The sequence below is a fragment of the Orbicella faveolata genome, unplaced genomic scaffold (genome assembly GCF_042242905.1).
Source record: "Orbicella faveolata isolate gen_17 unplaced genomic scaffold, um_ofav_v1 contig_26, whole genome shotgun sequence".
NCBI classification, from domain to species: domain Eukaryota; kingdom Metazoa; phylum Cnidaria; class Anthozoa; order Scleractinia; family Merulinidae; genus Orbicella; species Orbicella faveolata.
The window spans coordinates 19,021,298-19,046,569 of NW_028301554.1; the positions used below are offsets into that span (position 1 = coordinate 19,021,298).

Consider the following 25,272-nt stretch of genomic DNA (forward strand, 5'->3'; position numbering starts at 1 on the left):
TAAAGAAAACACAGAACTGACTTGGTTCCAACAGTCGATTTTGATTATTGTGTCTAAACCAAATGCAACCAAGTGATAACATACAAGACACCACTTTTTATAGCAGAAAACATGAATCCTGTCTCTACGAAACAATAGGATTTTCCGTTAACAACATGAAATACAGATAGGTAGGGGTTCGACAAGGGCTAACGCAGATTGCAACAATACTTCAACGCTTATTACATTTTTGATCAAATACCAGTTACCTCAGGAAAATATCAAACACGCACTAGCCATACATGGCTACTGAACTCAAGGTGAACCTGTTTCTTAAGAGGATATTAAATTTCTACGTTGGCTTTTTATATCTAAAAAAAATAAAATAACGAAAGCAAAATCAAACTGAATAATCCCATTTTCTATCATAACATACATGCAGAACTAACACTATTGCAAGAGCATACATTTTTGCTTATAATTACTCATTTTTTATAGTACAACCCTTCTGTCATTTTAACCAGTCCGAAGCTAGTCTGAGAATGAACATGCGGGTCGTTATAATTACCCCAAAAAAGTTTTAAAATAATGATTTTATCAACAATATATCCACTAGGTGGCTCTTTATCTGTTAACATCAAGCTACAATGATTACAATTAAAACAATCAGGAAAAACTTAGATAAACGACTAACAAATTAACCAATTTCCCTGACGGTCAGGTAATTTATTTTGTGCGGTATAATCTTTCCGATTAACTCAAAATTTGAAGTGACTAACTCAAGGTGCTTCCAAGCTCAGTGTAAAAGTTCCTTTTAACGTTTCTTTCATCTTTTCTGTGTTAACTATTTCATTATGAGTACTCTACTCGTCAAGGATTCAGAAAACAAAATGCCGCCATCTGGTGCTAGTGTTACTCCCCATGGTCTGTTCACGACATGTTTGCCAGTAAAACGGCCTTCAATTGTAAACTGCTGAATTCGGTTATTGCCTCTATCACACACAAGAATATTGCCATATTTGTCCACGCACAAACCCATAGGCGTTTTTAACTGCCCATCTGCCTCGCCTTCTTCTCCAATCTGGTGTAAAAATCTTCCAGAACCGTCATAAACTTTCAAACAATGGTTGTTGCTGTCGAATACAATGAACATGTTCTTGTGACAAACGCATCCGAAAGGATGGTCCAGTGTTGGCTTCCTATCTCCAAATTTGAAAACAGGTACACCATCCTTTGTCAAAACCTGAATTCTATTGTTGCCAAACTCAGTTACGACAACGTGTCCTTTATCATCCATACACACACTGCTCGGATTCATAAACTCTCCGTCTCCTGTTCCTTCCTTTCCAAAGCTTTTCACAAATTTCCCTGACTGTACATTAAACTGCTGTATTCGGTGATTTAATTCATCTGCCACGAGAATCTCGTCATCATTTCGCCAACTGGGCTCTGAAGTTGGCCATCGCTGTTTTCATGGCCGCCCACATTTCGCAGATGCTTTCCTTCTTTATCGAGTATGAAGATGGAATCTGATTGCCAGTCTGCTACAGCAATAAGCCCTTGACTATTTACTGCAATCCCGCATGGCTCTAGAGAAACTTCAACAATGTTTGATTTGAACTCGCCGACAACGTCAAACCTTCGTTCGTTCACCCTGATGGAGAAAGGACCATTAGCAAGTGACTTGCTATTTATCTTGACTGTGACGTTTTAAGTCTGTGGTACATTTGCTACAAACTTTACTTGGAATTTTCCATCTTGTTGTTTACAAATGGTCAAGGTGGCCACCTGGTCAGCGGGCTCCACGAGTACTTTAACTTGACCTTGTTCGTTGTTACTGATCTCTCCTTCGCTTGTTTTAGGGCAAATAGACAACTCTGCTACTTTTCCAGCCTGAAAATTTTGACTCAGTCCTTCCACCGTTGATCGATGCACATCGGTTTTTCCGAATATGATAAAACCCAGGCTCAAACGCTCTGGTTCACATGTAGGAACAAATTTCACAAATGAACTAACCGGAAGTGGAGGTACTTTCGCTTCGGCGAGCACTTTAAATCGCCGTTCCAAATTCTTCCTACTTTGCATGATGTCTGAACTTGAGCTTCCTTGCACAAGGTTGTTAGCAAACTCAACTGCTTGTTTCCTTTGCTTTTCCAAAGACAACACTAGTTCCTTTGCAGAGTGTAATTTCTCGATCCACAACACGCGAGGAGGGTAATGACTTCGCGTTCACGTTCTCGAATCTTCGCGACCATTCGTTCCGCTGTTTCGGAAACTTGACGTTTAGGGATGGTAATGTTAGTTTCCAACTCAGCCTGCGTCGTTTCAAATTGACGAATAAGGTCGCTGCAAGCCTGTATTTTTTCTTTCATCCGCTCGGCTTCGGTGATGATGTTGGCTTTTTCGTCATCGGCTGCCTTTTCGATTGGAACAACATCGTGGCTTTTATGATCCGTGACGATGCAAACATGACAAACACAGATTTGACATTGATCATGAAGGCAGAAAAACCTCGTTACCTCTCGTTCGTGGTACTACTGCGAGCAAAACGACTGCCGCTTTAGCAAAGCCTCGTAGTCTTCGGGTTGGAACTGTCTGACTGGCGTGACTGTGTCCCTCAAACGCAGCAGTTCTGAACAGTTCGTGTGCTTTTACACAGTCCGGGCCCAAGAATTTCTCGCAATCAAAACAATAGTTGATTTCAGCGCTCTTTTTCTGACAAAAACTGCAACCGATCTCACTTCCATCGTGACTTCGTCGAACAGCAAGAAGACTCAACAGACTGTTGTGCAGAAAACTGCTCGGCAGACGATCAAAACGATTTCCTTCGGGGATGCGAACTTGCGCCTGGCACTCGGGACAGCGATAGAACCCTTGTCTTTGGCTGGTTAATGCATGTTTCTCCAAGCATTCACAGCAGAATGTGTGAAGACAATCTATGGTCTTGGGCTCGGTGTAAGTATCTAGACAAATCGAACATGTAACATGTTTTTTGAGGTTTTTAAGGAGCGCCTCCATCGTAAAGTGTAGTTCACTGAGACTGTGAAATCACTATACACCCATCTATTGTTTGTGATTCCGAGAAACTTAGCTTAGCGTTTGCATTCTATTTTAAGTAGCAAATCAGATTGTTTTTTTTGTTGTTTTGTTATGTTTCAAAGGTCAGCCTTTCTAGACATTTCAATGACAAAGGGTTTAATGTTTCGTTTTTCTAAGCGCATTTTATCAATTCCTGCACGTAGAACCAGCCATGACAACGTCTGCGAAAGTTACTGAAGTTTAACAACTCAGTGTACTGACCACTATAGTTGCGTTTGACGAAGGAGATCAGGTTCTTATTTGGTGGGTGGTATGGGATCTCGCTGGTGTCCTGTGTATGCAAAGCGCGACGATTCTGGGATTTTTCGTTCACATTTCTTCCATTTCTTGCCGCGCAAAGCAGTTTATTAGTCGTGGATGTCCTATACCGTCGAAGTGTTTCAATTTGTGCCTAATATTTGACGAAAATGTGGTTTCACATCGAGGAAAACTCGATTTAATGCCTTTAAACGACCTCTACCCTCAAGTTTTGGGACTCGGGACAAAGTTAGACAAAATACGGGTCCTAAATGATTCAGTTAGATGAATAAGTGCCTGGGGTCTTTAGCTTTTGCAAATGCTAAACGGGGTGCACTGAGAGGCCCGGTGCATGGCCTCATGGTTAGTGTGCTCGTCTCCGGATCGAGCGGTCTCGGTTTGAGTCCTGGGGCCTGTTTCTCAAAAGCCCCGGAATCTTTTCGGGCCCGAAAAGCCATTTTTAGTTAATCGGTATTTAAAGACAGAGAGGTGTATTAGCCTTAAACTTCTTGCACGGAATGGAACCTCTGTTCATATTAAGAATATATGAATAAAACAGCTCTGTAAATCACAAGGTTTGAGATTTTGCTAAGGCCTTTGGGTGCGAAAACCTTTCGGGATCTTCGAGAAACGGGCCCCTGGCCGGGGACACTGCGTTGTTTTCTTGCGCAAGACACTGTGCCTCTCTCCACCCAAGTGTATAAATGGGTACCGGTCAACTTAATGCCAGGGGTAACCCTGCTATGGACTAGCATCCCATCCAGGGGGAGTAGAAATACTCCAAGTCGCTTCATCCTACAGAGACCGGGATAAGCTCCGACCTGATGGGCCACTAGGTTCGTATACCGTGCAGACTTAAAATGGGTGCACTGAAATGAAAATAATAATAAATGCAGAGCTAAAACTACGTTTTCGCAAACTGACTAGAAGCGTACAAATTGAACTGAGGTATGAATTTACTCGGATATCACAACCGACTAAATTTACCATTTGGACTAAGTTGTGCTACAAATTAACACTGAAGTTTTAAAACTGGACTGTAATCATAATTGGTTGAGATTTATTATAACCGTAGCTTTGATATAAGTGGGTAAAGCGTTAAGTTGTTGTAACTGCAGTTGTCTTTTCCTCGTGTATACGACCTTCCCTTTCGGAAAGGGGAGCCTATATTGTTATACTGTACTGAGAAGGAACGTTGTGTCAAAAATTAAGAGGGTTGTATGAGAGATAACAACACTGAACGATGCCAACTGTATTACCTTTTTGTAAATAAATATTTACATATCAATGGCAAGAACGTGGAAGAAGAAACGGGGAACTGGTAAGAACTACTCGAAATAACCACAGAGTTAATCCAGATGCCAAAATAAAATATCCAGAGGCAACGAAGCTTTAAAACACGAATGAAAAAAAACATAGCAGATAGGGGAGACATCGACAAGCTGACATTGAGTTGTTGCAAAACATAAAATACACAAGGTTATAATGAGTATTGTAACTGGAATGTGAAGACGATGAGCAGCCAAACTTTCTACTTCATAACTTGCTCGTCAAAATACGTTGTATGTATATCGTCAGCTCTAATCAATGTGCTTTGGGAAGGATTCTTCGTGCTGCCAGTGCTTCATAGTACGGCATGCACTCTTTTACTACTGTAGCTACCTCTGGTGGCATATCTTTAACAGTGCTAGGTGCCCCAGGCGCTATGAAACCTGAACTCTTCATAACCTCATCGTGCCATGCCGTACAGGGACCCCAGTCGGCGACAGGACCCGGTTGCCACGATGTCATGTGGTTTTCGTACTTAAGACCAACTGCATTACAGTAGCTCTGCATAATGTCGTTTGGAAACTTCAGAAGATCAGCGGCATCCACGACAACCGGGTTTTTATGAACGTGACGATCAACAAACTCGTACAACTCCAGCAACTGTCGAAAGCCGGCCTCTGCGGGATCGAAGTAATCCCATCCCGCAAGCTCGGGATTCGTCGATAGTCTGAACAGCGAGCTGACTGCTGGTTCGGGATGACGTATCATAAATGTGTGTTTGAAATTCTTGAAGCCCTCTTCCAGAAAGATGTCGAACTTTCCCTCGACACAGTACGCCATATCTTTGACGAAGACGAATTCTTTGCTATCAAAATCTTGCTGAAGCATCTTGCAGACTGATTGGTAGCTTGACTGTGAAAAGGCCTGCAGAGATTCAGCACACGCTGGTCTACAGCTCCTCTTCTCAGGGCTGTAGTAAAACAGAGTTAAGAACGGCTCGTGGAAGACCTGTCCATTGTCTAGGGTCCTGACTGATCTCTCCACTGCTGTAGCGACGCATCTTGGTGCACACCAAAGGAATATACCAGTGTTGACCATCCTGAAACTAAATGGAAAGAAGACAACAGCTATTTGGAGAGTAAATTGTCTAAATTCTAGCCAGAAAATGCTGAATTGTCTTTGGAAGCGTTCAGGTGAATTTTGATGACTGTAATTTGGCCCACCCAGTCTTTATATCCTCCTGGTCTTTAACTCTGAGTTGCCTCTTTTCTCATTTTCCAGTTTTTTTCTTTTGCTAAATAAGTTACTAGATAAATCTAATAAATCAGACAGGCCACTGAATAACTTATAGGTTAAAAGATAGAGTCCTAAAGAACAGTTAACTTCAGATGCAAGGCGAGGGTCATTGTAGTACCCCACTTCACAAACCTTGGGTCTACAGCAATACTCTAAGTTCTTTCATAACCTGCGTAACACGAGGCGCTCTTTTTTCGAGTCAAACAACCCAAGTAAGCCGGATGAGCCGGGACGAGCCTGATGGCGCACGCTACCATTTGATAATACATGAGTTATAATCACTGGTATTATTAACCATTAAGCCCCATATAGCAGACGCCATTCTAGCAGAACGTCAACAGATAACTTGCAAACACGGCATCTTTTCTCGCTTCGCTGAGCTAAAAGGTATGTAAAATATAGTTAGCAGAACGCTAACCACGGAAAAAGATTAACTTTCAATGTACGTGATAAACTCTATGCCTCGTGCTCTCTAAACTGTAGTTGAACCAGTGAAAGTGAAAAACAACTTTTTAATCAGCTGAGCAATCGGAAATAATGCGAGTTTTTTGACTGAATCACTTCAGAGCCCGATGTTGAACTTTTAATACCGCGTTAAAATGATACCAATATCTGTTCTTTTGTCTTTATATTCGAAGTCAATCTGACTGATTCGCTAGTGCGTGATCTTTCATATTTTTTCCCTTGTGAATGAAATCTTTGCCGCCATTTGCAGTGACTAGCGAAAACCAAAAAACATTTCCAGTTTCATAAATTCCCCCGCAAGATCTCGCTCGTTTGAGTTTCCAAGTATCTATGTAGGATTACGATCACTGACTTTTAATGTCTCTTGAAACACGATGATGATATCAAATCGTTTTGAGATTTAGGACTTCTAAACCTCCATAAAAACTGTCAATCCCTCTAGCTTTATCTCCTTTTTGTTAAGTTAACATTAACTGTCTTAACTATCAAACTAGATTATAAATACCTTAACGTTCGAATTTTGCCTCCAGATAGCGTTTGATGCAAGTTTTACCAAAGAATGCACTTGTTAACCATCAAAAAAGGGTTAACCGACGCGGATCATTTACACCCGCTTTCAATGTTACGTGCATAGGCGACATCTTTCGACCATCTTTCGACATACCATCTTTCGACATGCTATGTAAACGGTCGAAAGCCCGTTAAACTGTGAAACTGGTAATTTTTCCGGTGATTAGCGTAGGAAATGACAAGTAAATGATAATTACTTACCTCAAATGGCCGAAGGAGATTGTGGACTTTGCATGTTTCCCGATTTACGGGATAATTCAAGCGATTTTAGTGTAGTCGATCGGTTCTCAATAGTGACTTCCGGTAGAATTGGGCCGCTGCCGCTTTTAATATTCGCAACGTGTAGACATTCAAAGCAGTCGACTTATTTCTCCTAGAATGACTTCTTGATACTCCTAACCTTAATGTGATGTCAGATAAATCAATCTTCGAGTTCGACCGTAAAGAAGTCCGTTGTGCTTACATTTTTTAAGTTGGCCAGGTTACATAGCAGGTCGAAAGATTGCATGTCGAGAGATAGGTACTATGCACGTAACACTGAAAGCGGGTGTAACATTGAAGTACACGGAATAAATGTACGATGCAGTCTAGTGAACATGCTAACATCAGGTGACAAAGCCTTCTCAGATCAGAGTATTAAAAAGCTTTGTCGACAAATACCCCTAGATCTATATATACTCTTTGCTCCAGCGCTCTTTGTTAGGACTCTGTTAGGTTGAACTTACATGTAAGAGGCGGAGAATCAACGTTAGTTTTAAGAAACAAGACAATTTAATAAACTGAATGGAATAATGCATTCAATTACGGTACGATCTTTGAAAGTGTCATGGACATTGTCATAAATATTCCATTCGGAATGTTTATACTATTAAGACCAATGGCATGCCAGATTTAAAAACAACAAGCATTAATTATGGTTAATGAACTTCCATAAGTTACTGAGGAGACAAAGAACTAAAATTTTCAAATCATAAGATCAATGTTTGTACGTTTTTAAAGTGTTTCAGTCACTGTTAACTTTTAAATTCATACAACTCGTGATGAAATGGAAGAAAGCTATGTTTCGTGACTGTAAATTTCCGCCAAGTTAGTTTTCCCATTCTTGGGGTTGATCGCACATCAAATTAATAAAAGCATTCCATTGTATGAAACGAAACGGTTCATAAATAATCTAAGTAGTGCCTACATTTTTTGTGATAAACTCATATGCAAAATTTAAAACTAAAATTGAACTGTAAAATCAAAGAGGGGTATTAAACAGGTTGATGAAGTTAAACGAAAACATACTTGTTATTTGAAACAATCTTTGTCACACGGTGTCGAAAAGTCTGGGGAGGTCTGGATACTGAAAAAAAACCGCTGGTCCAGTCTTTGGACAAGAGTTTCATAGCAACGGAGTAACCAATCAGAAGGCAAGATAGTTGCTATCCGAAACCTGGCGACATAAACCAAACGACTATCAATAATGGCTTCCAAAACGCCTTGAGTCTGAAGGCGTCTTCAATTATCCCTCTTCATTCCACCTTCAGAGAAGCCTAGAAACGTTTGTTATGGCTGAAAATGAATTCGAAGGAGAAATAAGTGACAACGAGAGCGATGTAAGCTTACACGGAGAAAGTGAATGCGAGGGCGAAGACAGTGGAGGAGAAGATGTTCGCGAGCCAGTTACGGAAACGACACCAGATGATCGAACTGCCACCCCGAAGAAAGGCAAGGCTAAAAAGAAGAAAAAGAAGTAAGGAAATAGCCAAACAAAAATATACAAGTGAAAGTCTTAGCAGTTCCTTTCAGTGTGCCTTGTTAGCTAGTAGAGATTCTTTTGCGAATAATTGCGATTCGTTTTTTCCGTTCTTTTAGATGGATGAATGCGTGCTTGACCAACTGCAAGTATGAAAGCGGTGAGTGTTTTTGTTTGTACATGTGTAAAATATAATTACACTGTCGTTGAAGTACTTGGCTATCAGCTATGTTTAATGCTGCTCGATGCCTTTCGTCCAAACAGTTCGCAGGGTAACTAAACGATTCGGGATGAAGGAGGTCGGAGAGGACGAAGACTGGGCTTTATTCTGGACCGATTGTTCTGTTGCTTTGGAACGGTGCATGGACATGAAACGCTACCAGGTTAGACAGAAATATATTAAACAGCTAAGTGAAACAACAATTCACCCACTATTTTGATAAATGTATACTTCGAGACGCTTAGTATGCTTAGCGATCCTTAGCTCTAGCGTGCATGAAACGTTGAGAAGTTGTTTGCGAAATAATGTCAGCTGAAACTTCGTAAACATGAGCTCAAGTCTTAATCATTTGTAAGGCACCTGTTCGGAGTTTTTGCGTCGAGTTTCTTCCTAAAGTGATATTTCTCAAGAGGAAAATTTATTCGAGGGAAATGAGTTGAAACATAAGGTGTCTTTAGTATTCAATTGGCCATGAAATATTGCTTTCGGTTTCTTAATCCTTAACACATAACACACTGCACCAGCCTTCAATTTAGTAAGCTCAAGTTTGCGTGTACTATATAATCCAGCTGATCTCTTATACTTACGTGTGCACCATCAAAACACATAAAGTTAAATTGAGCTAGAAACACAAAATTGAGGAAGAGGAGGATATGCAGATGGATCAAGAAAATCATAAAATTAGAAAAAATCTCACTAAAAATTTCAAGCTGCTTTACATAATACGCTTATTACTGTGTTTGTTGACAGTGTCAGTAAATGAAATGAGTTGCTGGTATTATTAATTTTTTCCAGATGTTAATTATTTGTGTTAAAGAGTGACATCTGAGAATGACCTTCAAGGAAACTCTCAAAATATCCTGTAATTTATTCACATAACACATTTATACATATACATATACATATATATATATATATATATATATATATATATATATATATATATATATATATATATATATATATATATATATATATATATATATATATATATATAAAACAGACAAACTAGAAAAAAAAGCGATAAAGACCTGAGTTTCATAACTCAATAGACTTCTTAAATACTCTTCACTCCCGATATTTACAAATAATTGACCCTTGTTGTTCTTTGAACAGAAAATCAACCATTTCCCTGGTATGAGTGAGATATGCCGTAAAGATCTACTGGCAAGGAACATGAACCGTTTGTGGAAGCAGTTTCCAAAAGATTATGCTGTATTTCCTAAAACATGGTGCTTACCAGCAGAGTAAGTCAACTGTTGTACATTACACATATACATGTAGTAACTAGTTTATATCACTCATATTGCATGACTTTTTAGTTGTCAAAGACAATAGCAATAAAACAAGTACTTGTACACATTCAAACCTTAAATTCTTCAGATCAAAAATTTGTCTGGAAATGTTTCAACAGTGTTTCATTTGTCATCGTATAGTTATGGAGAATTCCAAGCTTACTGCAGACAGAAGAAGAACAAAACATTTATCCTCAAGCCAGACAGCGGTAGCCAAGGAAAAGGGATTTTCCTTACCAAGAATCCAAAGGTACACCTGTACATGTAACTGCACTGCATGTGAGCATCAGTTTGCTCTCAATAATGAGAAGTTATTAAGTGACTTTATTCAGCTTGCCAGGAGTTTCAGAGCATGGGGCAATGCAAAAATTCTGAGTTCCAGACAGTGTAAACCCTTGACCTTCTGTGCAGTGGACTCATCACTGAGGTCACTGGGAAGACTTGTGCCAAGTTAGGTTATTTACTAGGCTCATGCAAAAACAAGTATGCGACATAAAGTACTGCATCCTGCATAGTAGTAGGACTAGTAATGTTGATAATGATAACTGACAGGGATGGTGAATTTTCTTTCAACATATTATTTTAATGATAGATAAAGTCAATATACCTCTTCTTCTTGTACTGTGCAATTAGCTTGTTTCCTACCTTCTTCTTAAAAATTAGCTAACTTTAATAATTAATTTGTTCAACAGGATGTCAAGCCTGGAGAGCACATGGTTTGCCAGCAATATGTGTCCAAACCCTTTCTGATTGATGGATTCAAGTTTGACTTAAGGGTGTATGTGCTGGTCACTTCATGTGATCCTCTTCGAATTTTTGTTTATGAGGATGGCCTAGGAAGGTTTGCTACACTTAAGTATGTGGATCCAAGCAACAACAACCTTGTGAGTAAAGTTGATAGTCTATTGACTATAGTCTATAGAAAATTTGATTTAAAGGGTGCATAAAAAAGGGTAGCAACAGTTTTACTGTATGTATGAGATGTTATCAGTGAGAAGTAAGTCAAACAAAAATATGATTTGTTTCAAAAGTATATTATTTTGATTAAAGCAAAGGTATAATTAAAACGAAGCAAATGCTCTCTGCCTCATTTCTGAGAGAAACTGAGGTATACTGATCACCTCAACTGTCAATGAACCAGGGCTTCTGATGGCTCACGGAAGAAAAGTCAAATTTTGCGGTATTTCCAGAGGCAAATTCTCAGAAAAAACAGCCAACTTTGCAAGAATTTTTGAGCAAATTTCATGGAAAAACAATCAGTAAAAACAGCCAATTATATGTGTGTTTTGTGAATTTCAGAAACCTTGATGAACTAGTTAATAAACGTTTTTGTTTGTCATAACCCTTATCAAATGTTCATTTTCCTTTCAGGATGACATTTGTATGCATCTGACAAATTACGCTGTAAACAAGCATAGCAAAGACTTTATTAGAGATGAAGAAACTGGAAGTAAAAGGTAGAATTACATGAAGTAATTTGGAAAATTTATATTTTTGTTATTGTTCTGAAAAGCAACGAAAAGATATTTGTAATTTATTTTTCAACTTTAGCAGTGATGACCTTGGAATGAAACACATTGTTCATTATCTAATTAACTAGCTTTCTTTCTCCAGCCTGGAATCTTGTAAGATGGGCAATTAGTATGTAATTTAATATGGTTTTGAAATCAATTACTTGAAATAATTTTGTACAGTGTTCAAGTCATGTTACAAATCCTTTTCAAACGTCATAAAAAAATATATTATTTCAGACGAATAACAACAGTAAACAAGTGGTTTGAAGATAATGGTTACAATGTGAAAGAAATCTGGGACTCTATAGAGGTAAGTAAAGCCCTGGTCAATGTGTACACTACTTACAGAATAAATTGATCATCAACATTTACACCACCAACTGAAGATTGTCCATTGCCTACATAAGTTGAACTATGCTTTTTTAAATTTTAATGATTCACCATTTTTGCTTTGGATGTATTCAAATTATTGATATGGAACTTGCATTATAACATGTGTTTGTTTGGCCCAGTACCCTTTCTGTGCATAATTTTTGTTGTAGATAAAATGATCACAATAGTATAACCTACACATATAATCGTGAAGAAAACGTCCTACTTGAGTAACTAATTTATTAGTCTTTCAGTAACTTATTTGAAGTTGTCTATGATTTCTTTTCAGGATGCTATCATAAAAACCTTGATCACTGCACATCCAATACTGAAGCACAATTACAGAACCTGTTTTCCAAACCACAACAAGGGGAGTGCTTGTTTTGAAATCCTAGGCTTTGACATCCTGTTGGATAAGAAGTTAAAAGCTTGGGTTTTAGAGGTAACTATAAGACATTCAATGATATAATCACTATAAAGCCACTATAAGACCATGAACCCCAGAAATATAATTTGTGGAATGTTATTGTGTACAATGTGCTGAACTTTGCTCTTGATTTCCAGGTTAACCACTCTCCTAGTTTCACAACTGACTCACCTCTTGATAAAGAAATTAAAGATGGACTGATGTTTGATGCTCTTAATCTGCTCAACTTTGGAGCATGTGATCGGCGGAAGATACTTGAAGAAGACAAAAAGAGAGTGCGGGACAGACTTTTGCAAAAACAAAGACCCAAGGAAGCTAAGTATGTATGAGACAGTTTAAGGCTCAAGAGTAAATTACAGCTATGGAAGTAACAACAAAACTATTATGAGCAATATTTTAAACACAGAATATGTGCAGAAGTGTAATAATTGTATAATTATTATAGTCATTATGGATGTCACTGTAGCTGTATCTCTTTGTATGCATTGCGGGCCTATGGTACTAGGAATTCATTTCAGATAGCTTTGATAAGATTTTGACAAGCCATTTACTGAATCTACTCCTGAAGTTCTACAACTGAAATTGTGTTCTTAGGATAACTGAATCACGAACATGCTCTTGATTTCTACATGTAAGCCTGATCATTGACTTGCACTGCACTCTTATCAACTATCATGCAATAGGAAATAATTCGTGAAGGACTAATGTTTCTATTTTGCTTGTTCCTTCGTATTCCAGGAAGGAAGATTTTGACAACCAAGTGCAGTACACCGAGTGGTTGAAAAAGTATGAGGATGCTCACTTGGGTAAATACAGGTAAGAAAACTTGAGTGATATGTGAGGGGAATATTGGGAGTTCTGAGCACTGCAGTATGCAAAAAGTTCAGCAAATCCCACAATATTGCAAAAAATCGCCAAATGCTACAATACTTCAATACCGAGCCGAAACTTGGTATCATACCACTACACTGTGTGTTAAGTTTAGAGCAAACAACAATTCAGAATTTGATAACGAAAGGTAAGTCAGGTAATTTTTGATTTAGACAGAAATAATCAAAATAAGTAACATTCGTTGGTGTGTTGGCAAATAGTTAACAAAAAATGACTTTTTTGATTGCGACACAAGGAATTACAGTTTTCTGTTATCATGAGAGCTAAGCTTCATTGGGGATGCCCAATCGGAAACTGGAAGAGGCTGAACGTTTTTCGAGCACCTTTCCTTCGTTTGTAAAGCTAACGACGTGGCTAAAGCGTTAACCAAGTAAATTATCGATTGCCTTCCTCTTATTTCAGACGTATTTATCCAGAAGGAAATGAAGAAAAATATGCAATTTTCTTCGAAAACAGTTGCTCACTGTTCCAGGAAACTGCTGCATCCAAGGCGCGTACTGAGTGTGCCAGGTGAGAGCTGTTCTTATTCTTTTTATATAAAAGTTCTATGTGGCATAAGTTGTTAAGTTATTTTTTTGTGTTTGTCTTATTTTGTTTTTGTAGAGTTCAGCGGGAACAAATCATGGCTAAACAACAAGAGCAAGAGAATGCTAGGCTCAAAAACAGTGGGAGGGCTCCCAAAGGATCCAAAGATGGCCTCAGGCCAGAGAGCCCCCATAGTCGTAGGCCGAGGAGACCCCCTGTTAGAAAGACAATTCAAAGTAATAAAGCTAGATTCGAGGTACGTATCGTTTTTCTGTACTAGCAAATTAATGGATGGTCGCTACACTGCATAAAAGAAGCTAAATACGTCGGACTTCTCTTGCTCGTGCTTCTGTTTGATGTTCCACGGTTAAGTGGGAATAATGCATGCGGCTGCTCTCTGAGCCAAATGAGTACCGTGATCTCATGCACAATATAAAAACGCTTTGTTCAACAAATTTACAATCGTTTTTATTTCAGGGTGGCAAAAGAACTGGCCAGGAGCAATACGACACCAGCAAACCAGTGGCGATATTAGAAGAGGAGGAGCTAGAGCGAATCACCTCTCTCCTTCAGCGGGACAATCTTATACGAGGGTTAGGTGTGGTAGAATTTGTCTATAAACTGTTACACTGTACACCTGGTACAGGAGGTCCACAGAAAAACTGCTCGTTACACCATTCGGTGAGTTACAAGAGGATTGCTGCTAATTACGTAGCTACCTTACTAGTTGTTGTTAGTGCTGTTGCCATGTGACTGTTGGTATTTCATGGGATAATTCACGCAATATATTTCTAGTGAACTATGAGAGATTGTTAAAGGAGCCACGTCACAGTTTGGGCATCTTAATTTAAAGTGTAGCTTAAATTTTCAATTTTGTCACGCGTTTGTCATCCGCGTTAACTCCAACCTTAACTATCCTTGGTCCTTTGTGCTTTATTTTTATCTCTTTGGTGTTTTTCTATCTTAGAAAACTCTTATATTCTGGTTTTCTCCAACTTAATGGTGACTGAGCTCCTTTAAGACCAGCATGCTTTGCTGAATGACCCTGAATGCTTGGCATACTTGTGACTTCTATAGAGAGCATAGAAGTAGATACATTTTGTAAAACAGGACTTCTATTTGTAGCAAAGAACAATCTTAGTAAATGGTTTGAACCCAGGAGTATCAGTAGTTCGTATAGTGTGATGTCTAACATTTTTGTCCAAGTGGCTGCCAAATAAAATATTAACTCATCTCTCTTTACCCTTCCCAGAACAATCACAAGGATTCTTCGTCCAAAGGTAGCCTGGGAGACAAAGCTTCCTCCATGTATGGCTCCATGGGATTACTATCCACGTCAGGGGGAGTAACCGCTGGTAATAACGTGGTCGCGTCTCAATTATCTCGGTTCCAGAGCTATCAGCCCGCGGCTCTGTCAGCGGTAATGAACCTAAACGGCATCAATCAACAAACACCTCCGACCTTGACACGAAACGATCGACGAGCTTTAGCGTCCGTCGGCATAGTACCATCGGCGCCCACAGGGCTGCCGAAACACAGGTATGGCTCGCGGAAGGTTCCAGGAAACGCCAGGAATGTTATCGGTAATCCAGATTACGACTGGAGATCAGGATCCACACCAGGGATTGAGGCAACCAGCCTTGCCTACGGTATGATTGATCCCAGACGGGACAATCAACCGAACTCGACTATTAAGAGACGGACGTTAAGCGCTACAGGGTTTAAAACCTGCGCGGACCCGGTGCAAGGGAACGCAACGCGTGTGATGAATCCGCGCGTGTTTGCCGCGAGTGTCGCGGGAGGCGCGGGGGGATCACAGACTAATCTGTCTAGTCCAGGAGGTGTGTCGCCTAGTGCACAGCAGTACATGTGTTCAATGTATACGTTTCCTAATGTGTTGAAAGTAGCGCCTCAGCCTCAAAATGGAATGAACTTGTCTGTGATATCTGGCCCGGCACCTGTGAGTTATCGACCCAGTCCCACTAACACGAGCACTGTGGGACCTGAACAGGCTAACCCTTCACACAGACTCACTGGCTCGCCATCAGGACTTCTGAGGTGAGTACCCGGATGAAGTTAGAATCAGTCGGTTTAATCTAATATTCATGTGAGGGGAAGGTTTTCTACTGAATTGGCTTTGGAATTAGTTAAAAATGTTGTTGAGCGTGCACTACTCAGGCAGAACGAATATGTTTTTTTTTTTATCAGTCATATCATTTAGAATTTGTTTCACGCTGTTTTTCTCGCCCTTTACATTTTTGCGTCGCGTTCTGAGTTCTGTTCGAATTATCATTTTGTTATACTAATTTTGCTGCCGAGATCGCAATACTAATTTCGTCCTTCAAGTCTGGTAGCCCCTGGAAGATAATTTGTGTTACTTTCTAACTCAGGGTCTTCAGAACCGATCTATGCAGGCAGTAGTATTACACTAACCTTCATTTATCTTTCCCAGGTCAACTAAAGCCCAGAGAGCTCGCGGGGCTACGAACAACTTGCGCTTAAAGGTAAATTAGAATCTTCAATGTTGTTTTGTGTAGGTTTTTGTTAACACTCGGTAAATAATCAGAGTAAATAATGCCACAAAAGAGAAGAATCTCTATCATTACTGTATGCCAACAACGTTGCTTAGTAACCCGACTCGAAGGACTGTCGCAATGTAGTATGAGAAAACTTTGTTCAAGCTAATTCTTTTTCTATTTCTCTTTGTCATTTACAGCAGCTGGAACTTCGTGAAAATCACGCCGTAGCGTTGAGCTGAGCAAAGGAACTAACCAACTTTTCCACTCGCCAACTACGAAAGCCAAGATCTTGAATCCAGCGTGGAGTGTGCGAGCCTAAGACCGCCCAGGACAAATATAAAAAAGTCCACAAATGATTGAAATTTATGTCCAATTTTAGCGCAAATACAAAAACAGAATTTCCAATTCGTGTACATTGTAAGTGGATCTATCTGCCCCATGTATATAACTCTATCGTACGTGTAGGTAGAAATTGAAAGTAAATAATATATAGGATTTTAGTGTGAAGTTTTTAGGCCATTATCAAATCTTTGTTTAATAGACTTCTTAACGCTTAAGAAGCGCGTGTATAAAATTTCGAATGACATTTGTATTTTAACAAAAGATGCTGTAATTGCAGCTATGGCGTGGTATATGTATTTTGCTCCCAAATGATAACTATATCTGAATTTATATTTGTATAAAGGACGTTTTCAAAATGCAATGTTTTATGATCAACATGTATTTGTATCAACTTTGAAAGTTTCTTGGATAATTGAAGGAACGTGATTATTAAAAAAGAAGAATGAAGCCATACGTCTCTCTGGTCTCAGTTATTTTTCGCTACGCCTAAGATGAATGCTAAGTGGAATGCGCCGCAAACTTTCTATGTATTTATTGGCCCAATTTCGCTGTTACTGACTTCATCTGAAACACTCACTGTTCTCCCATGGGATTCTCCCTTGTTAGAGAGGAGCAAGCAATTTTTCAGTAAGAATTAAAGTAAACAGTACAAAAAAGAAAAGAGAATGTTTCCTTTCCTATTTCTGGTTGACCTTCCAGATGGGTATCATATTATCCTGGTTCATAATAGACCTTCTTAGCTTGGGCAAGTTGCTGCCCTACTGTTCAAACCGTGCGATGATCTCGCTGGAATTCTTGCTTTCAAATTTTCAAATAGTCTCACGTGGTCTGACACCTCTTAGAACTATTAAAGAAGGGAAATATTATGTGCAGCACAATTAAAGTGGATCTCGTGGAAATTTGTAAAAAAACGCCAAACTTTGATGTGTCACGTTTTTTGCGTGACTCAATGCATCATGTGACGTAGTCGTCGTAGGAAGCGTGACAGCGTTTACTTTGGGTCGTCCGGTGGTCCTTCAAAAAAATTTATGTTCATCGGAACGGTCACTGAAGAAACTGGATAAAAAGGCCTGGCAAGAAACGGTACAGCTATAAGACAGGACACCGAATTAAGCGTTTTAATTCGCATTCGTGGGAAACCGGTAAGCGTCGAAAAATTGCCACCATTAGCATGGCGGACGAACAAAGGGATCCGTTAGCAATAAATTTCGCCGTCGTTAACCAGAGGAAAGCTCCGCTTTCATGGCGAACACGGATTTGTTATGGTGTAGGGCATGTGCTTAATGATCTGTGTGCGTCGATGTGGTTTACATATCTCCTGGTGTATCTTCACAAAGTGGTAAAATTTTCAAATGCGAGCGCCGGAACGCTTCTGTTGATAGGCCAAGTAGCTGATGCAATGTGTACTCCTCTCGTTGGAATCGAATCAGACCGTACAGGCCGCTTTAAATATGGCAGACGAAAGATTTGGAATCTCGTCGGAGTTACGTCCGTGGCGCTTAGCTTTCCGTTCGTGTTTAATCCGTGCCTAGGCTGCGAGAACTCAGAACAATGGGCAAAGTTTCTTTATTACACACCGTTTATTGTAATTTTTCAGTTCGGATGGGCAGCGTCGCAGATATCTCACCTAAGTTTGATTCCAGAACTCACCGAGGATGACAACGAAAAGTGTGGTCTGAACGCAATCAGGTACGTTTGAAATAACCAGTTGTACGTACGAACAAGTTGTAAAATAGTTTTATCGCCACGCACGAGTGCACACGAGTCATAGCGTAAAACTATTAATTTAAAGCCATTTCTACTTAATTTGATATCTATCTTCCTCAGACTCTTAACTATGGTGAACCTACATATATTCAATGATTTTTTTATCTGTTTTTTTGTTTTATTAGTCCTACGAATACGATGAATTATATGTACTTTCGCGTATATCTAACTGATTAAATCTTTATTCAAGTACCTCTAATGAGGTACTAATGACTTTAAGAGGTCTTTAAACGCTTACGAGGTCACAGTGTTGACAGGAAAAAAGCAGGAGGGCGGGAAAGGCCCCAGGAATGAGGCAAGACATTTTAGGACACTTTTAAAGTAGTTCATGAAATGTGTATAGAGAATTTTATGACTCGATTATTTTCCATTGGTTTATACTTCTCATTTTATTTGATTTGTAGGTACGCAGCAACTGGTTCGTGTAACATTTTCGTGTTTATTGTCACCTGGGTGCTCCTGGACACGAGTGAAGCCAGCACCAGTTCAGACAAACTGGGCTCCGCTGATGCTTCTGCATTTATGGTAAGTGGATTGTGTTCATTGTTGTGTCCAGACACAAAGCACAAAGCGCTGTGAATAGACCTGGTCACATGGTACTTCTCTTTACGCTCTTTGGGCTCGTCACACACTCAAGATTGCGTGACAAGCCCAAAGAGCGTCTGCGAAGGAAGCTACTATGAGTTACTATGTAAAGAGATGATGATGCTGAGTTACAGAAAACTCAACCTTCCAAACAAAGCAGTTTGCATTGCCAAGCTTATGTTTTGAACTACAATTGCTTTGGAAGGGTGTCACTTTTTTGCAGCGATCGAGCTCGAGTATATGGCTGAACCGTGACCTTGCGACGGGCCCACTCGAAACAAAGCCCTCAGCCAAGCGTGGCTATCCACTACTCCTCGCGGTCGGAGCAAGTCACCTCAAAAGTCACCGGGCGCAACAATGCTCTTGGCTCTGAAAAATTCAATACACATTAGTGTTCTCATGAAAAGTGATTCTAGAAGGGTACAAAGCTTATTGGCCAGGCGTCGGGGACTCTTAATCTCTGGTCGCTCACCCACTTTTGTCAATGGATGCTCCTCTTGCCAATCACTTCAGTATGCTACAGCTATCCCCAACTATCTAGCTATCTCCTCCTGCGTAGGCTTTAAAAGTTTACTGTATTCTGAGCCGTTGACTATTTTAAAAACTCGCTAGAATCAAGCTCATCTCAATAGATTTCTCAAAGATGTCTTTGTGGAATAGATGGCTCTGTTACCGTTCCAATACAGTATTTACTCATAATTTATCGTACTTGTTTCCAGTACGTGGTGTTCATAGTTGTTGGAACGGGTATTTTCTTCTCGATCGTCTTTCACGTGGGAGTTAAGGAAGACCCACGTGACTGTAGTGCTGAATTCGCTACCAAGTCAAGCAAGAGGTCGGCTGGCAATTGGACTGCTTGGTTCCAGGAGCCACTCTTTTATCAGGTATGGGTATCGTCTTTGCCATTAGGGAGTAGTAACGTTCGATCAGTCTATGTAAGAAATGGTCGACCATAGACCTTATCATGGTTTTGGAAGCCATCTTCACGCTGGTAGGCAACACACGACAGAAATTACAGTGTTTGTATGGGAATCTGATGGCTAATATGAATTCTGAAGTATTCTGAATAGCAAAGTATAGACTCTAAGCAAGGGATTTCATTACTCAAATTTGACACGCGTTCAGTCGCCTTGTACAGTCTACATTTTTTCAGTTCTCTGCGACCTTGCATAGACGTGTGAAAATCTGTAGACGAATGTATGGAGAATTAAAAACGCGACTGGGAGATTTCTAACACAGCTCCTTTCCTCAAATTTGGTCAAGGCAATCATTTGCCTAATGTCTTAACTATCCCTCAAGATGGCTTTTAAATCTGTGATAAGGTCTGCTCTCCTCGCGGCACTCGCGCGCGAGAACTCGCCATCTACGCAAGCTTCGCCTGTAACAAAGTTATCTTTCCCTTAATGTTTTGTTTCTTTCTAGATAGGAATGCTGTATATGTGTGTTCGTCTGATCATCAATGTCACGCAGTGTTACATTCCAATGTACACCCTGGAGACACTCAGCCTCTCCAAGGTGGGTACCTTGTGTAGTCTTGGTTAAATTACTGAGACAATTACTCTGTTACGAGTCACGCTGTCTTCACATTAAGCGTACTATTGCTAGTCGACTGGAAGTGATTTGTATTATAACAGGGGTTCAGTCGAACCTTTTCACAACGGCCACCTTGGGGACAGAGCTAGAGGAAAGTGGCAAACTCGTTCCCAGGGTCTCCAGGGGCGGGAAGATGGGAGACCCTGGGAACGAGGTCTGGGAAAGTGGCCGTTGTAGAGAGGCGGCCGCCACGGTTATGAGTTATAGGTTATGGGTGTAATATGACACCTGTTTTTGTCGGGGGTACAACATTTTTATTTGTAAAAGAGATGCTTATTGTAGCATATAAATACGTACGATAATCAAAATATATCAATGCAAAAGAAACCGATCAGAAACTGAGACCGACAACGCACCTCACGGATCAAGTTTCATGACCATTTACAATAAAAAAATTAACAAACCGAATGTGGTTTAGAATGTGGTTTGTCTGTACTCTTATCGACAACGATATGCGTCATAACAGTGGTCGAAATGTTGTGGACTCACGAGGCACAGCCGAGTGAGTCCACATCAAATTTTGACCACTGTCAATTTTTTTTGACCACTGTGTTTTTTACCACAATATCAACGTCAAAGAAAATGGTTTTGTTTTCAGAGCATGACTAAGAGCGTGACACATTTACGCGAGCAGCGTTGTCTGGACTCTTATCGACAACGGCAAATTAGCCAATCAGATTGCGAGATTAGTAGCAATTGTGGTAAAAAATCGGGTTTTATACGCAGCGTTTGTAAGTCGAGAGGGTATTTTAGCAGCCAGGACACGCTTTACTGGCTGTTGTCGTTGTGGAGAGGTGGCCGTTGTAGAGAGAGTATAATAAAAAGTGGCCACTGGGAGGGGTGGCCGGCTGTTAGTGGAGGTTCGACTGTACACGTACCGAATCCGTTTCATCATTTCCGACCTCATCACGTGTAAATGGTCAGGTATACGTAACACGTGACTAAACTTCATTCACCATGCGTCGAGGAACATTGCAGTTTTAATTAACATTTGTGCTCATTCATCTACCAGCGAGATATTGCCATAATGCCATTGGTGGTGTACGTGAGTGGACTGGTGTCTACGTTTTTTACCAAATCGCTGAACAAGTGTCTTGGCAGAAAGGTCAGTTATTATGTCCTTACAGTTGTTCTTGGACTAACAACCATGCGTATAGGGTAGAAGAAGTAGTGGCCCCAGTTGCTCGAAAGGTGGATAATGGTATCCACCGGATGAATCGCCATCCAGTGGATAAGTGTTAACAAAACAAACCACGCTATCCGCTGGATAGTGACTTATCCAGTGGATAGCGTTATCCACCTTTCGAGCAACTCGGGCCTGTTCTTTCTATATGGAGCATTTTGGCATTAGTAATAGGTGTTTACTATTGGGGAAACGAGATTCGAGATTTTTTAACTCTCTTTCTTTTGTGTTTGTTATAGGCTGTTTTCCTGGGTGGGCTTATCATCATATTAGGAACAAGGTAAGATATATGTTTTTCACAGGAGATTTGAAGGAAGGTGTTCTTCAACTTTTTAATACCTGCTATTATCAGGTGAAGGTATCCGAGATTGACATGATCTACATGCCAACGAGGGAAAGCTCTCGTCAAATTTCATGAAAGGTCATAAGGGGTCACAAGGGTGGATTGTAAGTCAAATTATTATTCTCGCATTTGATTGGTTTTTACTTATGATCTATTGGAGGACAGACATATAGATTAAGTCATAAACATTTTTTGTTTCTTTACCAAATAAAATAGTTAGTCATGGACTCTATCATAGATTCCATGTTGCGTTTGTTCAGTAACAGATCACAAAAGACCTCAAAATGTGGTAAGAGCATCAGTGACACAGTGACACAAAGTGACGAGCCTAACGGCTCGTGTTTCACTTTTTTTGTTCTTACTACATCTGTGATCTATTACTGAAGAGAACCACGGCAACATGGAATCTATTTGTTAGACAGCATGGTCGGGCGTTGGCTTCAAACCATGGCATGAGAAAGTTGTAACTCTCATCGACTTTCGTCCTTGTTTAATCCGGCCTTTATGTCCTTTGTGAACTCAACAGCACGAAGAATTTATCCTGAAACTGTTTTAACTATTGGTCAGTTAACTAACCGTTTTGGGCAAACTTTTGCTGTCCCTGTAGTGTTTGGCTGTGGCTCATTCCTCCGCACAGTGTTCAGATGTACGGCGCCAGTGTGACATTAGGAGTTGGAGGCTCCACGTTACTGGTTACTGTATTGACAATGCTGGCTGATCTTATAGGAGATAACGTGGTAAGAATACTGGACCGTGATAGCTGTTTTGTTTTACTTCTAACATTCACATTTTGCAGAGGACGGATAAAGGCTGGTTCCCATACATTTTTTGCGAACGAAGAGCGTAAAATTTCAGTACAAATAAATAACATTATCTGATGTTTCCCTTTAATGCTGCAGGAAACCGGGGCTTTTGTTTACGGAGCCATGAGCTTTTTGGACAAGATGTCCAATGGTATTGTTATACAAATCGTTCAAGTGTTTTATCCCAAGAACAGCGAGAATAGGTAAGTTGCTTAGAAATGTAACAAACCCTGTTCTATCGGTGCCGTTAGAATGTTTCGCGTCCTGAATGTACCTATGCCTTCGGGGGAGTTGATATGTGAAGATGAACAAGGCAAGATCACGTCCTAAGTTCTCTATGTTCAGTCGTCATGATCCCGGCTCGGTTTCTACAGGATCCGATTTTTTCCTTTGTACAGTAGCTAGTAACACTGACATATTGTTTGATTAACAGGGCCAGTGCTGGAGCGCTGTTCTATAGAGAGGTCATGGTGTTAGCATCAGGAGCAGCAGCAGTCCTGGCCCTTTTAACTCTCGCTACACTTATAAAGAAAAACCTGGATGAAACTCGCGCAGGTATACCGAAGACAATTGACGCTATTTTCCAATGAATGTACTGACGAATGTTGACATTGAACCCTTGCAGAACTACACTTCGTGTAAAATTTGTTTAGTTTTTCGTTCTCACTAATTTATAGTTCATTGTCGCAACCCGTATTGATCCGACAGCGGAGGGATAATTCTCAGTTCTGTTACCCCAGATACGCCAACCAGAAAAGCTTTCTGATCATCACGATTTGTTATCAAACACATTTTATACATTCAAAGACAAAATAAGACCACACAAGAAGGAAAACTTTAAGCAGGTTACAATTTTTCATCTCCGATCCTTACTTTCTTTATTTTAATATCTTAGCGGTACGTGGAGCTGCAGGAACCAATACATGGTTACAGTCTGGTTCGTGGTCCCTGATTTGCTCCAAAGGTCCATTTGTTCCATATGAGCCCTCAGTTCATTTGGCCCAAGGCACAGGAACGTCCCCAGCGGCCCCGGGGTCAATACCTTTGTACGGTTCAGTGGACCTCACTTAAATGACCTACAATAACACAAGTGACTCGAAGCACCTTATTTTCTCTTGCTCGAAGAGAATGCCGTATTCTAAATGGAAAGCTAGAAGTCGCGGTTCTTCGGTACTTCTTTCCCCGAATTGATGCTTCTTCGCTTTATTGCTAACTTAATCATGACAGAAACCTTTTCAAATCTGAAACATTTTCTTCCTCTTAGCCTGCGTAACAAGCGTTCCCGCACCAAGAGCTTTTCCGCGCGAAAATTAGAGCGCGAGCATCTGCTTACAGTTCATGCGAGTGTCCGCAAAGGTTTAAATCCGTGCCGTCAATACGGGCTTTGCTTGCTAAGATATTGTTTAAAACTGTTCAAATGATATGAAGTGTGAAGCTTCCTTTGAGCCATTCTCTATTTATCTATTTATCTATTTATCTATTTATCTATTTATCTATTTATCTATTTATCTATTTATCTATTTATCTATTTATTAAGCCTGGTTCACACTAGCGACATAACGACATCGACATAACGACATAAGGAAAAGATCAGTTTTATCTTTATGTCGTTATGTTCATGCTGTTATGTTGCTAATATGTCATTATGTCTACATGTTCACACTACAAACATAACGTCCTCTTTAGGTCGAGATAACGTCATTTTTATGTCGTTCGTGACGATGTCGTTATGTCGTTATGTCGCTAGTGTGAACCAGGCTTTAGACTGCTGGCAGTCGTCAGACAGGTATTTATACGCAATAGTGTGGTGCTGTGGCTTTAAAATTATTGAGATACACTGTTTAGAAACGAGAGAACGGCTCCATGTGTTAAGATAATTGATATACAGATTACATCTATTGAATGAAGTTGACGAAACTGCTTTTGACTCCAGATCACGATTGATTGCTTTGCATGAGAGTGGCCCGCCACTGAGACGCCCCTCCCCCCCAGGCGCGCGCATTTTATGCCTGTCCTCCACCCCTTTCCCTTTTATCTCTTTTCTATCGTTATGCAATTTGCATTGAACAGATTGAATAAACTATCCCCACGAATGGGAGTATATAATTTTGCCCGGATTTTAACATCATTCACAACCTGTTTTATTAGATTTGTTCTGATTATTAGTCTTGCCATCTATTAGGCAAACCTTGCAGGCATAAAATAAAAATAACTACGCACTGCTTTGTTGCGTGAATAAA

General features: G+C 40.1%; 3 protein-coding genes and 1 pseudogene across 4 annotated transcripts; 2 read left to right on the plus strand and 2 right to left on the minus strand.

The window, feature by feature from the left end:
- Positions 1-21: 21 nt before the first annotated feature.
- On the minus strand, positions 22-3,467 carry LOC110042131 (E3 ubiquitin-protein ligase TRIM71-like; annotated as a pseudogene).
- Positions 3,468-4,355: 888 nt separating this feature from the next.
- On the minus strand, positions 4,356-7,638 carry LOC110042128 (uncharacterized). Of its 2 annotated transcripts, none has more exons than XM_020747474.2 (2): positions 7,117-7,638; positions 4,356-5,689 (listed from the first exon to the last, which is right to left on the minus strand). In XM_020747474.2, the coding sequence occupies exon 2, from the start codon at positions 5,680-5,682 to the stop codon at positions 4,900-4,902; it is 783 nt and encodes a 260-aa protein (XP_020603133.2). In that variant the 5' UTR covers positions 5,683-5,689; positions 7,117-7,638; the 3' UTR covers positions 4,356-4,899. The 2 variants fall into 2 exon arrangements, with proteins under 2 accessions (XP_020603133.2, XP_020603134.2); XM_020747475.2 differs by lacking the exon at positions 7,117-7,638 and adding an exon at positions 6,851-6,933.
- Positions 7,639-8,218: 580 nt separating this feature from the next.
- On the plus strand, positions 8,219-17,209 carry LOC110042127 (tubulin polyglutamylase ttll6-like). The gene is made up of 17 exons (XM_020747473.2): positions 8,219-8,650; positions 8,773-8,813; positions 8,918-9,036; positions 9,990-10,120; positions 10,310-10,418; positions 10,861-11,052; positions 11,540-11,625; positions 11,920-11,992; positions 12,344-12,496; positions 12,619-12,800; positions 13,220-13,297; positions 13,775-13,882; positions 13,976-14,153; positions 14,375-14,578; positions 15,150-15,955; positions 16,350-16,401; positions 16,614-17,209. The coding sequence occupies exons 1-17, from the start codon at positions 8,466-8,468 to the stop codon at positions 16,653-16,655; spliced, it is 2,739 nt and encodes a 912-aa protein (XP_020603132.2). The 5' UTR covers positions 8,219-8,465; the 3' UTR covers positions 16,656-17,209.
- Positions 17,210-17,302: 93 nt separating this feature from the next.
- Positions 17,303-24,964, plus strand: LOC110042130 (major facilitator superfamily domain-containing protein 12-like). Its single transcript, XM_020747476.2, has 10 exons — positions 17,303-18,447; positions 18,930-19,050; positions 19,830-19,994; positions 20,533-20,625; positions 21,716-21,808; positions 22,126-22,166; positions 22,837-22,966; positions 23,129-23,235; positions 23,466-23,587; positions 23,928-24,964. The coding sequence occupies exons 1-10, from the start codon at positions 17,930-17,932 to the stop codon at positions 24,101-24,103; spliced, it is 1,566 nt and encodes a 521-aa protein (XP_020603135.2). The 5' UTR covers positions 17,303-17,929; the 3' UTR covers positions 24,104-24,964.
- The last annotated feature ends 308 nt before the right edge of the window (positions 24,965-25,272 follow it).